Raw genomic sequence first — 14,020 nt, 5'->3', positions numbered from 1 at the left:
CTTTTATCTACTTTAACTTAATGTGGATTCCTATGACGAGGTTTCTTTTTCGGCTATTAGAGATCTGCATTTCAACCTTTTAGATATTGAAACTTATTTACTCAAGTTCAAACTTTTGCATAAAACTGTCATCAGCCCATCAATTCCTATGGATAACTTTAAGAAAATTTCAGATTATTCATGTCTATGGTGATCCTGAAGATCACTATGGGCATGAAATTTGTGCATGCATCAGAGACAACTTTCCATGTGGTAAGGACATCTTTATTATCTTCACGATTACGGAATTATTGGCTAGGAAAAAAATGATAGATCCTGTGTGTTTATCCTGACAATCATGTCTGTGGTGACTTTAATGTTTGCAATGTAAAATGGCTAGTCTATTCCAACATGATTGATATGGAGTAAGGTTTTGTCATAAATTTTCCCTTGCTTGTGAGTTGATTCAGATTGTTGGTTAATTCATGCTTGTATCTGTTACTGACGGACATTTTGCAAGCCTTAATCTTTTCCTGACAACTTGCCCTGAACAATGCAATCTCTCGATTGTCTCAATTAAGATTGATCAAATATAAGCTCAGTGAGACTTGATATCACTTTCCATAGCAAAGTGCATCAATACTTAAAGGCTGATTGGAATAGTTTTTAGATATTGTCATGTGTCGTTTTTTGATATATTTGATTGGTTAATCGTTGGTATTGAGTTTTATACCCTTTAAAAATTATATATGATTATACATGAGATATATTGCCTAATCAATGAAATAATTTAGATTTCAAAGGGGAAAGAAAACTGATTTTAAATAAATTTAATTTCCTGTTTGTCACTCGTTTTTATTTCCTTTATTTCTTTTTCTTTTGCTTTTTTTTTCATTTGTTCTTTCTTATTTTCTTTCTTTTCTGTTCGTCTTCCATTTGTTTGTTTCTGTTCTTTTTTCCTCACTTATTTTGTCCTCTTTCTTTTCCTTTTTCTCATTTTTTTCATTGTTTTTCTTTCAGTCGTTTCTTTTTTCTTTTCTATTTCGATATTTATTGCCATCTAATCCACCCTTAAATAATAACAATATTAATAAATAACGATAAAAGGTCGGTGAAAACTTGTACGTATATCCAATAACTCTTCTGATTGTTAATAAAATATTAGGGCATTTATTACTATAGACAACAAACGGAAAAAAATAATAAAGAAACAAATATATTACAAATAAATGTTACCAAAGGCAAAATAAATTGCTCGTTTACCTACCCGGATAAGTTTTATTTGCGTTTGGACTAATTAAAAAAAAAATTTTTTTAAGTTTGAAACACAAGTAGTGACGAATTGCTAAGTTAGAAAGAGATCAAGTTGGCTGACATGAGAAGTCTACTTTGGAGTCTCAATAATCGATCGAAACTCGAAAATAAAAAATACTGATAGAAATCCATCCAATAACTGTCACTGTGACATTATTGGGTTAAGTTCCATTAATATTTTGCTTAATTTTTGAGTTTTGAGCAATTATTGAGTCTCTCGAGAAATGTCAGCCATCTTGGTTTCTTTCCAACTTAAAAAATGATTTATAATAAATTAAAACACAATAAAAAATATCCAGGTAGGTAGGAGAGTAATTTATCTTGCCTTTGGTAACATTTATTTGTTATGTATTTGTTTCTTTACCGTTTTTTCGGTTTGTTGTCTATAGTAATAAATGCTCAAATATCGTTTCCATTGATTGTCCTCATTTCTATCCCCTCTCGCGCGCATATAGATTGGCCCCTATTTTTTCTTTTTAATAATTGACTTCCAGTGTGAAATCACTCGATGTCTTTCTTTAATCCGTGTGCCCATGCACTCAGTGACCGAATCCCCTTCATCCCTGATGTCTCCTTCTGCACGGATTTCCATTTTCTGTCCGATCATTCGTAGAATTTCGTGTTGTTTTTCTAACATAAGCTGCATCGATTTCAGCCTAAAATGAAAAAAAAAAAAATAGAGAATAGTTTTACGTTTCTAAATTTTTGAGATGAGGATCAATTATTCATATTTGGATTCTTCGGACTATTGTTTTCATCTTGAGTGTTATTTTCACAACGTTTCGGTCGATGTAGCATCTGACCTTCTTCAGGTGTATATTGTTGAACCCGGGAAGCTTTCTGTCAAACTCAGGAATCTTTCTGTCAAACTCTGGATTTTGCAGAGAATTTTAAATAGAACCAATTATTTATTCCATGGGGGTAGCATGCCCTTTTTATCATCAGCTATGACTTGAGTAGAAGTTTTAAGTAATTCACAATCATATTTTGAGTGTCGCCCATCAACCTACAGAAGAGCGTAACTTTATAACTAAATTTTATCAAGTACTTTATCCACTACACCACGTGTCCTTGCAGACCTTAGAGATATAATATACACTTGAAGATGGTCGAAATTACCTGAGAATAACACTCAAGATGAGAATAGTACTCCAAAGAATCCAAATAATATGGGGAAGTAGTTATATTATTCTTTTGGATATTAACCCCCCCCCCAAAAAAAAAAACGTAAACACGATTCTAGTATTATGCTTATTATATCATAATATATTATATTATATTATATCATATTATAATATATATTATAGATTTTTTGCGGTGTTGACCATTTTATTTTAGTTTGAGTAGAAACAACAACAAAAAAACATAAATCTAAAATAAAATAAATAAATGCAGGAACACCAACAACACTCTTAACAAATTTTTCTTGGCCTTCGGGACAAGATCAAAGTGTAGTATCTGTTCTTCAGATGCTGCACTCCAATTTCTTGTTCTCTGTCAGTGGAAGAGAAATCCTTCACGACTGAGACAATTTTTATTTTTGTTCCTTTTCTCCACGTTAAAAAACGACCCTGGTGTCTAACTCTGTCCCGTGGGGAGGCATTGTAAATAGGAACAACACTCTTAACATGCACTCACTACTTGTAATAAATGACAAACAAATAATTATATTACACCCTTGATCACTAATCGATAAAAATATATAGTAAATAAGTAACAAGGTTAGATAGAACAGAGAAATATATAATGAAGCCAAACATGACTTCTGTTGCCAGGGTTCGAATCTCTCGACTGGCGTTAATCGCGACACTCTGCACTGATGATTCCTGAAAGGATGAAACATTAGTGTCTGTAGTTATTTAATTATTATAGTAAATAATATATATATGGACGTATACACATAAATAAAGAAATTAATACATAGAAAACAAATAAATAAATAAACAAATAAAAATGTAATAAAATAAATCAATTTAATTATTAAAATATGTATGTGTATGCATGTGTGTGTACGCACATATACGTAGGCATGCACGCATGCATCTGTGTACATTTTAGCAGAGGGATAACCCAAGCACATGTAGAGTGATCTCCCTTAGATCATTCGCTTTACCCAAGCCGGGTATTACCTAAAAATTTACAATAATTCGCAAAAATACAATTCATCACAATTCGTATCATGGAATCTGATTTGATAGCCAGTCTGCAACACTTTATGAAATCGAAATAAATGAAAGAGACAAAGAAAAGCCTTGCTGAACAGTTGTACACATTTACTTTTATTTTCCCCCTCTGATGAAGATATACTACTCTCGCAAATTAGGGAAATGAATACTGTCGTTAATTTATGTTTGTTATTATAAGTAATTGATAACCAAGTTGTGGTTTTATTTGATATAGAACTTTATTACATATTTACATAGGAAGAGAGATTGAAGGTACGTGTGTATAGGTCTACGCCATGTTGTTGAATACGATATGTATTAGGCGGTTTACATCAATATTCATACGCCATGATTTCCTTGTTACGCGTATGAAAGTAGTTCTATGATAACACTACACCCCCCTTACCAGAAGGAAGAAAAGTAGTACACATTGTTCAGATGTTTATTGTTTAAATCTGTTTGGCCTATGGATTTCACGACCATGTCTTGTTATATTTGGTGCGTGTTTCTTAGTGCTTATTTGGTTTGAGATGCTTGTGTTAGGGAGTCCAGATTGAGATTGGGTTTGGTCACTGAAGTGAACATGTTTATGGGTTGCTTTTCCATCTGCTCTGATATGGACTCTGTTACGTCTTTTTGACGATCCATCTGGCAATTTGAGGATGTACGATCTAGGTTCTGTACATTTGCTGAGAATTGTTGCTGGTTTCCATTTTCCAGTTTGGTTATCCCACATACGTACGTGTTGTCCAGGGACAAGTGCTGGTAAGTCATAGGCTGTTTTATCGTGATAGGTTTTTTGTATATCCTGTCTGTGCTTTAGTTCTTCGTGGATATGGTCACGGTTGGGAAATCTGTGATTCGTGATTTTTGCAATCAGGTTCGATTTCATGATGCGACTGTTTAGAAGTTCAGCTGGGCTTGGAAGTTTGTGGCTGATAGGCGTTGTTCTTAAACACAGCATTGCAAGGTTAATATCTCTTCCTGCTTGCTTTGCTTTGACTATTGTTCTTTTAATGGTTTGAATCTGTCGTTCAATGAAACCATTTGATTTAGGAAACCTTGGAGATGACGTGATATGATCGAATTGCCATTGTTGAGCAAATTCTTTAAATGCTTCACTGGAGTACTGTGGTCCGTTGTCACTAATAACTCTGGTGGGAATACCATGTTCTGAAAATATCTGCTTCATTGTTGATATGACCATGTTGCTTGTGGCCATGCCATTCATTTTCTGTATGATTGGGAATTTACTATAATAATCAGCAATTATGAGGTATTCCTGGTCGTTACAGTGGAACAAGTCAGTGCCAACAACTTCCCATGCTCTGCTAGGGATGTCGTGTGGTTGTAACGTTTCTTTTGATTGTGCTGGGAGGTTTTCCTGGCATATTGAACACTTTTTGATCATGTTCTCAATATCAGTGTTAATTCGCTCCCAGTAGACAGTATCTCTAGCTTGCAGACGTGTCTTTTCGATACCTTGATGGCTGTAATGTAGTTGGTCCAGGATAGTTTTCTGCTGATTTTCAGGGATAATAATCCTTGAGCCTTTCATGATTATGCCATCACTGACAGATAACTCATCTCTGTATGACCAGTATGACCGAATTGTCGGTGGTACTTCCTTAATTGAGTCTGGCCATCCTGTTGTTATGGTTTCATGTAATTGGTTGAGTATTGGATCAGACTTTGTTTCCTTTTTTATTTCATTCAGGCGTTCGCTCCTGAATCTCACCAAGTCAACTCGAATATCTAAGTCGATCATGTCAGTGTTTTGAGTACTGGGGAGACGACTTAGTGTATCAGCTATAGTCATTTCTTTGCCTGGTATGTATTCTATTTGTATCTGGTATCCCTGTAATTTGGTCATCATTCGTTGTAGCCTAGGAGGTGCACTGGTCAGTGGTTTCTGTAGTATCATGACCAAGGGTTTATGGTCGGTGTGTACCTTGAACTTCCGTCCATATAGGTAGACATGATACCTGTGCACACCAAATACAATTGCTAGAAGTTCCCTTTCTATGCACGAATACCGTTGCTCGGCGTCTGTTAAAGATTTTGACGCGTATGCAATAGGTTTTTTGTTTTGCATTAATGCTGCTCCAAGTCCTTTTAAACTCGCATCAGTTTGCAGTATTGGTACTTCATTCGTGTCGAAGTATGTTAGTGTGGAGTCTTTGGTGATTATTGTTTTAAGCATCTCAAAGCATACCTTGTGATGCTCTTCCCAGAGAAAAGGTACGTCTTTTTTCAACAAGCCTCTTAATGTATGTGTCTTGTCAGCTAAATTTGGTATGAATGGTGATAAATATGTGACAAGGCCTAAGAATTCTTGTAGTTCTTTTTTGCATGTTGGATATGGCATGTCTTGTAAGTTTTTAAGTTTTTCTGGGTCTGGCCTAACACCATTTTCACTATATATCATTCCAAAGAAAGATATATTTTTTGATTTTATTTTGCATTTTGCTGAATTAAACACAATACCATTTTTTGCAGCTACTTGCATGAGCCTGTATAAGATCTTATCATGCTCTTTGTCCGTTTTACTATAGACAACAATGTCGTCTGTAATTCCAATTGCTCCGTCAACTTGTTCGAGTATCTGGTCCATTTTCATTTGGAAAATGTCCTGGGATACACTTAACCCAAATGGTAATCTCTGGAAACAGTATCTGCCAAAAGGGGATTGGAATGTCGTTAGCAGCTGAGATTCCTGATCCAAATGTATGGACCAATAACCAGCTTTGGCATCAAGTTTGGAGAACAGCTTGGCACCTGCAAAGTGGTGTGTTAGCTCCTCCACTGTAGGGGTTGCATGGTGTGGTCTTTTTAGCGCAATGTTAAGGCGTCTTGGGTCTAGACAGATTCTCAGGCTTCCATCTTTCTTGTGTGAATAAGCTAGGCTGGAAACCCAGTCTGTTGGCTCTGTGACTTTTCTAATGATCTTGTTGCTGACTATTTTGTCTAGTTCCTGTTTTATGTTGTCCTTTAGGGCAATTGGGGTTTTTCTTGGTGGGTCAATGTGAGGTTGTACGTTTTTGCTCGTTGTTAACCTGACATGTCCAGGCATAGAGCCTATTTTGTCGAATTGATCTGGATAGATCTGTACCAAGTCTTCGATTTTGTTGATTGGTTTGACTATATTTTGTTCTTTCACCGTGCAGTGAAGAGTGACCATTTTCAGTATTTCCAGTGATGGTAATCCTAGAATTGCTGGTCCATTTACATCTACTATATAGAAGGTGCTTTCGTGCCAATCAGGGGTTTGGTAGTTGCATGGTATACTGATATTGCCATAGCACTTTATCGGTGTTCCATTGTAGGCTATTAATTTTTTGTCCTTACTTTGTTTTTTTAGTTTTGGGCAGCCATCAGTAGTTAATTTCTCAGGAAACATTCTACGGAATGTAGAAATTGGTAATGTATTACCTTGGGCTCCAGTATCGACTTTAATTCGTAGTCTGTGAGTCCCGTTTCGATTAGGTAATTTTATATTTATATAAGCGAAGGCTTCATCTCTCTGTGTTTGAGAAGGTGTGTTAATGGTGGAAAAAGTTAAATTTTCGAATTGTTCATTTAGTTCCTGGCTGTTGTTCCTGGATAATATATCAGTTTGGATGAAGTGTTTTTTCTTGGTCTGGTTCATGTTTAATGGTTTTTGTTTTCCACGGTCTCTGTTTTGCGATCTTGACCTTGATCTTCTGTTATATAAACATACTGTTGCCCAGTGGTTATATTTCCCACACGTTTTGCATTTGGAACCAAATGCTGGGCATGCTTCACGTCGACGTTCGTGACTTTTTCCGCAATTAAGGCAGTTGTTTGTCTTTCTATTTTGTTTATATTTTTTAATTGCTTGTATGTCAGTATTGGCGCTATTGTCCTCCCCGTTATTGGTGTTTAACATCTCTCTAAGCTGTTTAATATGTGCGTTTGTTGCCTCATACGTTTTACCAATTCGGATGGTTTCATCCAGTGTTAGCGTATTATCTTTTCGTAATAGTTCTTTCTGGAATTCGACAATTGGGGTACTCGCAATAATTAGTTCTATAATTCGCTGTTCTTGTTCAGTGTCGGTTAGTGAGCATTTTAACGTAAGTTGACGACATCTATTGACGAAGTCGTCTATTGTCTCATTTTGTTTTTGTTTATAAGACATTAGTTTTAGTCTATTAATCCTAAAGTTTTCTTTAGGTTCTAAATGCTCCAAGAATTTATTAAAAATAGTGTCGGGAGAACGTTTTTCCTCATCTGTTAATTTCCAAGTGTTAAATTTTTTGAGACCTTCGTTGCCGGTCTTTAGCAGTATGTAATTCACTTGTTGGTCGGTTTTTATTTTGTTTATAGCAAAATATAGTTCTAACCTCTGTTTAAAAAGTTTAAATGTTTCCGCTGGATTTGGCATTTCCCAGTCCATAAACGGAATAATGTCATTATTGGTAGACATTATTATTAACGGCTATGTATTTTTTCAATAAACAGAAAATTCAATATATCTGCCAATGTGCGAAAATCCACACGTGTTTACGGGAACACATATGATAACAACAGTTGACAAAAATTCAAAATGTCAGCTATTCTGCGAAAATCCACACGTGTTTACGGGAACACATACGATAACAAGAGTTGACAAAAATTCAAAATGTCTGCTATTGTGCGAAAATCCACACGTGCTTACGGGAACACATACGACAACAACAGTTGGCAAAAATTCAAAATGTCTGCTATTGTGCAAAAATTCACACGTGTTTATAGCATATACGAGAATGACAGCAAAGTTTTATAAAATGCACATTAATGGTAAATTAATGAAAATTGGTTTACATGCCTTGTTTTGTCTTCTGTAAACGTATTTTTCCTCTCGTATCTGTTGCCGAAGTTTTTTTTTTTTTCTTTTTTTTTTTTCAACTGTTATAAATGTTCGGTATCCATTTCACTGCCACCATGTCGTTAATTTATGTTTGTTATTATAAGTAATTGATAACCAAGTTGTGGTTTTATTTGATATAGAACTTTATTACATATTTACATAGGAAGAGAGATTGAAGGTACGTGTGTATAGGTCTACGCCATGTTGTCGAATACGATATGTATTAGGCGGTTTACATCAATATTCATACGCCATGATTTCCTTGTTACGCGTATGAAAGTAGTTCTATGATAACACTACAAATACCTACCACCTTTTACAACACATTATGTTAGCAAATACACATAGAATAATTGAAAATTATTGAAAACTCCTAAAATTGTCATTATTCTTGTAATATGCTAACTTGTGTCCACAGCGTTTCCTATGAACCGGATTGATATAGCCTTCAAACACAACTATCTATTCCAAAGAACTTCTTTCTTTTTCATTAAAAACTAGCAAGGCTACCTGGCAATACTAGGGGTTAAAGTGTAACATATCTCTTCACAAAATAAAAAAAATCTTTTTACCCCTCTCTATCCGTCTATCTTTTTTTTTTTTTTTTTTTACCTCCACCCTGTTTTTCTCTTCCTTCTTCCTACCTCCTCTTTTTTCTCCACTGAACCCATTCCTTTCTCTGGACACACACACATACATATAAAGGTTAGTGACCCCAATGGTGGTGGGTTAAACAGAGCTGAGAGGGGAAAGATAATGAAATACCATGTATGATATGAAAAAAAGAAGAAACTGGAATCTTAGGAAGATCTCTATCATTCCAGTAATTATAGGAGCAACTGGACCCATGAAAAAAATTTTTTTAAACTACCTGACAAATATACCCGGTGACCTAAGTGCAAGAGAGAGATTCAAACAATTGCACTTAAAGGGACGATTAGAATCTTAAAAAGATCTCTCAGTTGGAATATGTGATAGCAGGTGATGGTCTGGCACCCGGTGGGATGCCCCATCCCCAACTTGAACAAACTAATAAGAATAAAAAAAAAAAACAGAAACTCTCCTTATATATAGATTCCTCAAAAAATGAGTCGACATAAGGGAAGTAATTCATTGTTAAAATAATTAGCTATTTTCTTTTAGCACATAAGATAGTGGGGGAAAAAATGACCTCTACTTGACAAAAATTTATCCAGTTAACCCCTAAACAAATTTATAAGAGATTAAAATTTTACACAAATTTCTTAATTTCATACACATACATAACTTATACACACATACACACACGGACATGCATAAAAGATTTATGATTGCATTTGAATAACCTATTTGAATCAAATTAACACATATGACCACATTTTGACAACAATATAAAAAAACACTTGAATTGTCTCCATTAAAAAAAAGAAGAAATCACGGTTATTTGAAATGATGTATCCAATAAGAACAGATTCAAAACGTCGTTTTGTTCTTTGTTCAATAATGATATGAAAATCATTTTTAATCTTTGAGATTGTAAATGAAACCATTGAGAATGAGAATATGACTTGAAGGATTGTGATGCAAGTAAAGACGTAGTCTCTGTCACAGACGTTAAATATCCATTATAATAAGATAAAGTTGAACACCTCAAATTTCAATAAAGGAACTGGGTGGACTGTGGAATGTTGGTGTAGATGAAATACATTACCTTTGCTTTTGCTTTGTTAGTTCATTCCTTAAACTGTGAGCACATACACTTGGGCTTATTTCTTCTGAAACAAGGTCATGTGTCGAAAATGGATTTACAATCTAGAGAAGAGAAAAAAAATTTAACTAAATGAACAAACATCATCCCCCATATTTTTTCCTTCGGTAAAGTGGTTAAATTTAAGGATTCAAACTTATTGTCACAATTAAAACCCATAAAAATTGCACTAGTGTTGTGACAGAATTGCCTACAAATGAACTGATCCATATACATAAATACCAGAAGACGAGGCATTAATGATCCAGAACGCCAGCAGATTGGCTAGATGAACAAACTCACACTTTTGTATTTTCTTGTTAATACAGTTTCTACTCTGTTCCTGCTGTGTTCTGTTGTCCTTGTAACCCTTTAACTAGGGTTCCAACAATTTTTTTTTTTTTTTTTTACACGGTCCATTAGGAATTTGTTTACGTTGGACTTGAAAACATCCAGGTTGTAGTCAGGTGGGAAGCAGGCAGACGGAACAGAGTTCCACAGGCGTGCAGTTCTAAGAAAGAAGCTTTGTTCATGGAATCTACGTTTCGATTTAGGCACAGATATAGAGTGGGGAAAATTTTTGATAGTGGATTCAGCTAGACGGGTGTTTTTCGTGAAAGATTGGCGAGGGGGGACCAGAGATTGGTACTTCAGATGAGCACCTGCCATGGAAATAACGATAAAACAAAAATAGGCTCACTACGTCTCTTCTGTGGGAGAGAGGTTGTAGAGAAATGAAAAGGGCATCCCCCACTAAGCCACAAAGTCTATTTTGTACTCTGTCAAGGCAGGATAGGCTGTTTTTAGCAGCTCCTGCCCAGATATGGCAGCAGTATTCCATCCTTGGACGTACTTGGCTTTTATATAGATAGAGAATTGCATCAGTAGTGAGATATCTTCTGGAGCAGTAGAAGGATCCCACCATCTTTCCAGCGACCTTGGCAACAGACTTGATGTACGTGTTCCATTCCAAATCAGGAGTAAAGGACAAACCCAAAAGCTTGTCAAAACATGGGGCTTCTCCTAGACGAGAGCCATCCATTTCAATTGATACCAGATGGGGATCAGAGCGTTGATGATGTAAAAATAGGAGTTTGGTTTTAGATGCATTAAAGCTAACCAGCCACGTCTTCCCTCATTAAACCACACGCTCAAGATAAACAATTAGTTTACTCACTTTTCTTTGTACATCTTCCAATTTTACTATTATATTTGTTGTGATAACACTATCGAGATATGCAAGAGAGTCCTCACAAAGCTATAGATCAACAAACTAATTTAGTTAACTTAAACGAATATACACACATTCAAGGCAATATCTGAAACTTTACAAGATAACCTCCAGTTGGTAGTGGAATGAGGACGTAAATGAATTGTAACATATAATGCTACTAAGGCAAAGCTACTTTCTTTCAACAATTATAAATAAGCTTTCCAGCCACAGATTGATTGCAATAGTTAACTCTCTAGCTAAGAGTTTGCCGTTCAAACTCCTCGGCCTAACATTCACAAGTAACATGAATTGCAACAAATACAGAGAACATAATTAAGTCTGCTGCGAAAGTGTGGGCCCCCTTTATCCTGCTAGAAAAATAATCACGCCTGACAGTATCCTATAACTTTATAAAACCACCATTCACCCATGCATGGAATATTATTGTCCGATATGAGCCAGTGCATCAACCAGTAGTTTCTCTCTATTGGACAGGGTTAAAAAAATGAGTTTCCAGTTTAATAGGTCACTCACAGTCAAGCAAGCTTCAACTCCCATCCCATTGCTGTTAAGTGGCATCACTGGAATGTAATCTGACGAACTCTTAGAACTGGTGACTCTTCGATGCAAATACCCTTGACTAACTCGACAAGCAGCAAAATCTCACATCTTCACAGTAGAGGCTGCTGATGTCCTTCTATTCTGAAAATTTCTTGCTACTTTGGAATTTCCTCCCTGTTTCTTGCTTCCCTGAAACTGTAAAAACTTTAAATGTAATGTGAACAGGCATGTTGCTGCTCAACTCCCTACTTAAAGTGTCACTGTAAACATGGTTCCTAATTCACAGTAGCCCATTACGTCACAGTGGCAATATGCCTTTTTTGGAGTGAATATGAGTAAAAAAAAAAAGAAAAAAGAAAAAGATGTGTAAGTGATAAATGAAACACTAAGTAACTCGTCTGATCTGTAAAAGTAGTCCTAAAAGACCTGGTAGCAAACCTGCAAATGATGCTGCATTGCTAAGTGGTGAATAGAAACTGTGTGTAAATAACAATGGAAGCTTCCATTAACCGTATGAGTTGCCTCAAGTAGATTAAATAGGGATACCCAAAAAAGGCAATAGGACATAAACACAAGCCATACATTTGTAAACGATATTGCAATAAATGCATTCAAGCATCTATTAACCATAAAATTCAGATTAAGTAACTCATTCGGACCACATCCACTTTAAATTCTAGGGAAGCATAGTCTTATTTTGATAGATAATCGTCAGCTTCCTTCGTAAGAACAATAGTTTGTGCCATTTTTATCTGTGCCATTATTGCCTAAATTCGTCAATGCATTTATAATTAAACCGGAAGTTTAAAAAACGTTAAAGCAGATCCGAACATTTTTGGGATGCCTTCCGAATCAAAAATGTAAAAATGTTCTCTTTGATTAAATGAATTCTAATAAAGTGGCTTACTAATTTGAACACAAACTAATTACCTTATATTAATAAAATTTTATCTGTCTGTTCGTCAATCACAATTTTTCGCTTAGTCATAAGCTTTTTGTTATTTTTTTAATATAATTTTTTAATATACTATTAATTTTTAATAATAATCGTGGAATTTGTCCCATTTCAAAATATCAGAAATCTTTACTTTAAAAAACGGAGAATATTGCATTAATAGTAAATAAAGAATTTCAAACTAATAAAACAGATACCATGACGGGAAATAGAAACCGAAACCTTCAGATCTTCAGTCTGAGGTCCTACTAACTGATCTATTGAGATTTTCTTATAAATATACTTTACAACATTACCTTAACAAAATAATTATCGCTTTGGTGTGACGTCATAGATTTAAGATTTACATCATATTGATAAACATAAATTCAAATTTAAGCGATAATAAAATAAATAAATAAATAAATAAATAAATGAATGGACAAACATTATCAATAGTGTTGAAATAGTATAATTATAGGATCTATGGATCCATAATTTTAGTAAAATAAAAAAGAAAACATTAATGGAGGCAAATTTACCCGATCGAAATATGAGTGTAGCCGGTTTGGGTAAGTTCTGTAAGTAACTTTGTCGACTTTTTCAAGTAATTTCTGAGGCAATTTCCATTCAAGAGCTGTATACATGGAAACCTACATGAAATGAAAAACAAATAGAAATAAATAAAATTAATAAATAAAAAAATAAAGTTGCCTGCTATTCATAAAAATATAAATTTTACATATGCTTGAACAACAATAGCTTATCGAATCGAGGCCTTCCATTCAGCTCGCTTCAAGAATCAGGTTACACAATGAACTGGGAATGAGCCAGAGACATTTACATCCTTAAAAATAGAAAGGAACAACAGGAACAATATATGCAAGGGACGAAAATAACAGAATCACCGGAAACATGAACAGGATGTTACATTCTGCGGAACAAAATCTAAATAGGATTACTGTAACGTTTTCAATGTGTTTAAATGTGTGTAGAAACTATAGACTATTCGTTATGTTTTTAGCATTAAGTTTCTTTGGAGAGAGATCATTCACACATGAGAGAGAGACCACTATTCTCTTAACTAATGAATTAATTACTTTTATAAGGATAAATAGGTGGTTATTTAGAAGGAACATTTCACTCTTTGCGATTATCAATGTTTTCCTTTGAATGATCACAGCATCTGTGATCATTCAAAGGAAAACAGTGATAATTATGCTGTGCACACATCCCATAGGTAGACTCAAATCAA

At 34.8% G+C, this 14,020-nt stretch overlaps 1 protein-coding gene across 2 annotated transcripts in view; it reads right to left on the bottom strand.

Moving 5' to 3' along the window:
* Positions 1–793: 793 nt before the first annotated feature.
* The window catches only part of LOC145291808 (transient receptor potential cation channel subfamily A member 1-like), a 198,149-nt gene continuing 184,922 nt past the window's right edge, over positions 794–14,020 (bottom strand). For both annotated transcript variants that reach the window (XM_080137720.1, XM_080137719.1), the window contains 3 exons: positions 13,308–13,418; positions 10,022–10,122; positions 794–1,949 (listed from right to left, as the gene is read on the bottom strand). In XM_080137720.1, the coding sequence (XP_079993846.1) occupies positions 1,757–1,949; positions 10,022–10,122; positions 13,308–13,418 (405 nt within the window). In that variant the 3' untranslated portion in view covers positions 794–1,756. The remainder of the gene's footprint in view (positions 1,950–10,021; positions 10,123–13,307; positions 13,419–14,020) is intronic.

Source organism: Euprymna scolopes, chromosome 2 (assembly GCF_053919585.1).
Source record: "Euprymna scolopes isolate OS-2025 chromosome 2, ASM5391958v1, whole genome shotgun sequence".
Classification (NCBI taxonomy): domain Eukaryota; kingdom Metazoa; phylum Mollusca; class Cephalopoda; order Sepiida; family Sepiolidae; genus Euprymna; species Euprymna scolopes.
The sequence above is the reverse complement of the archived record's forward strand: the minus strand, read 5'-3'. Positions and strand labels throughout refer to the sequence as shown.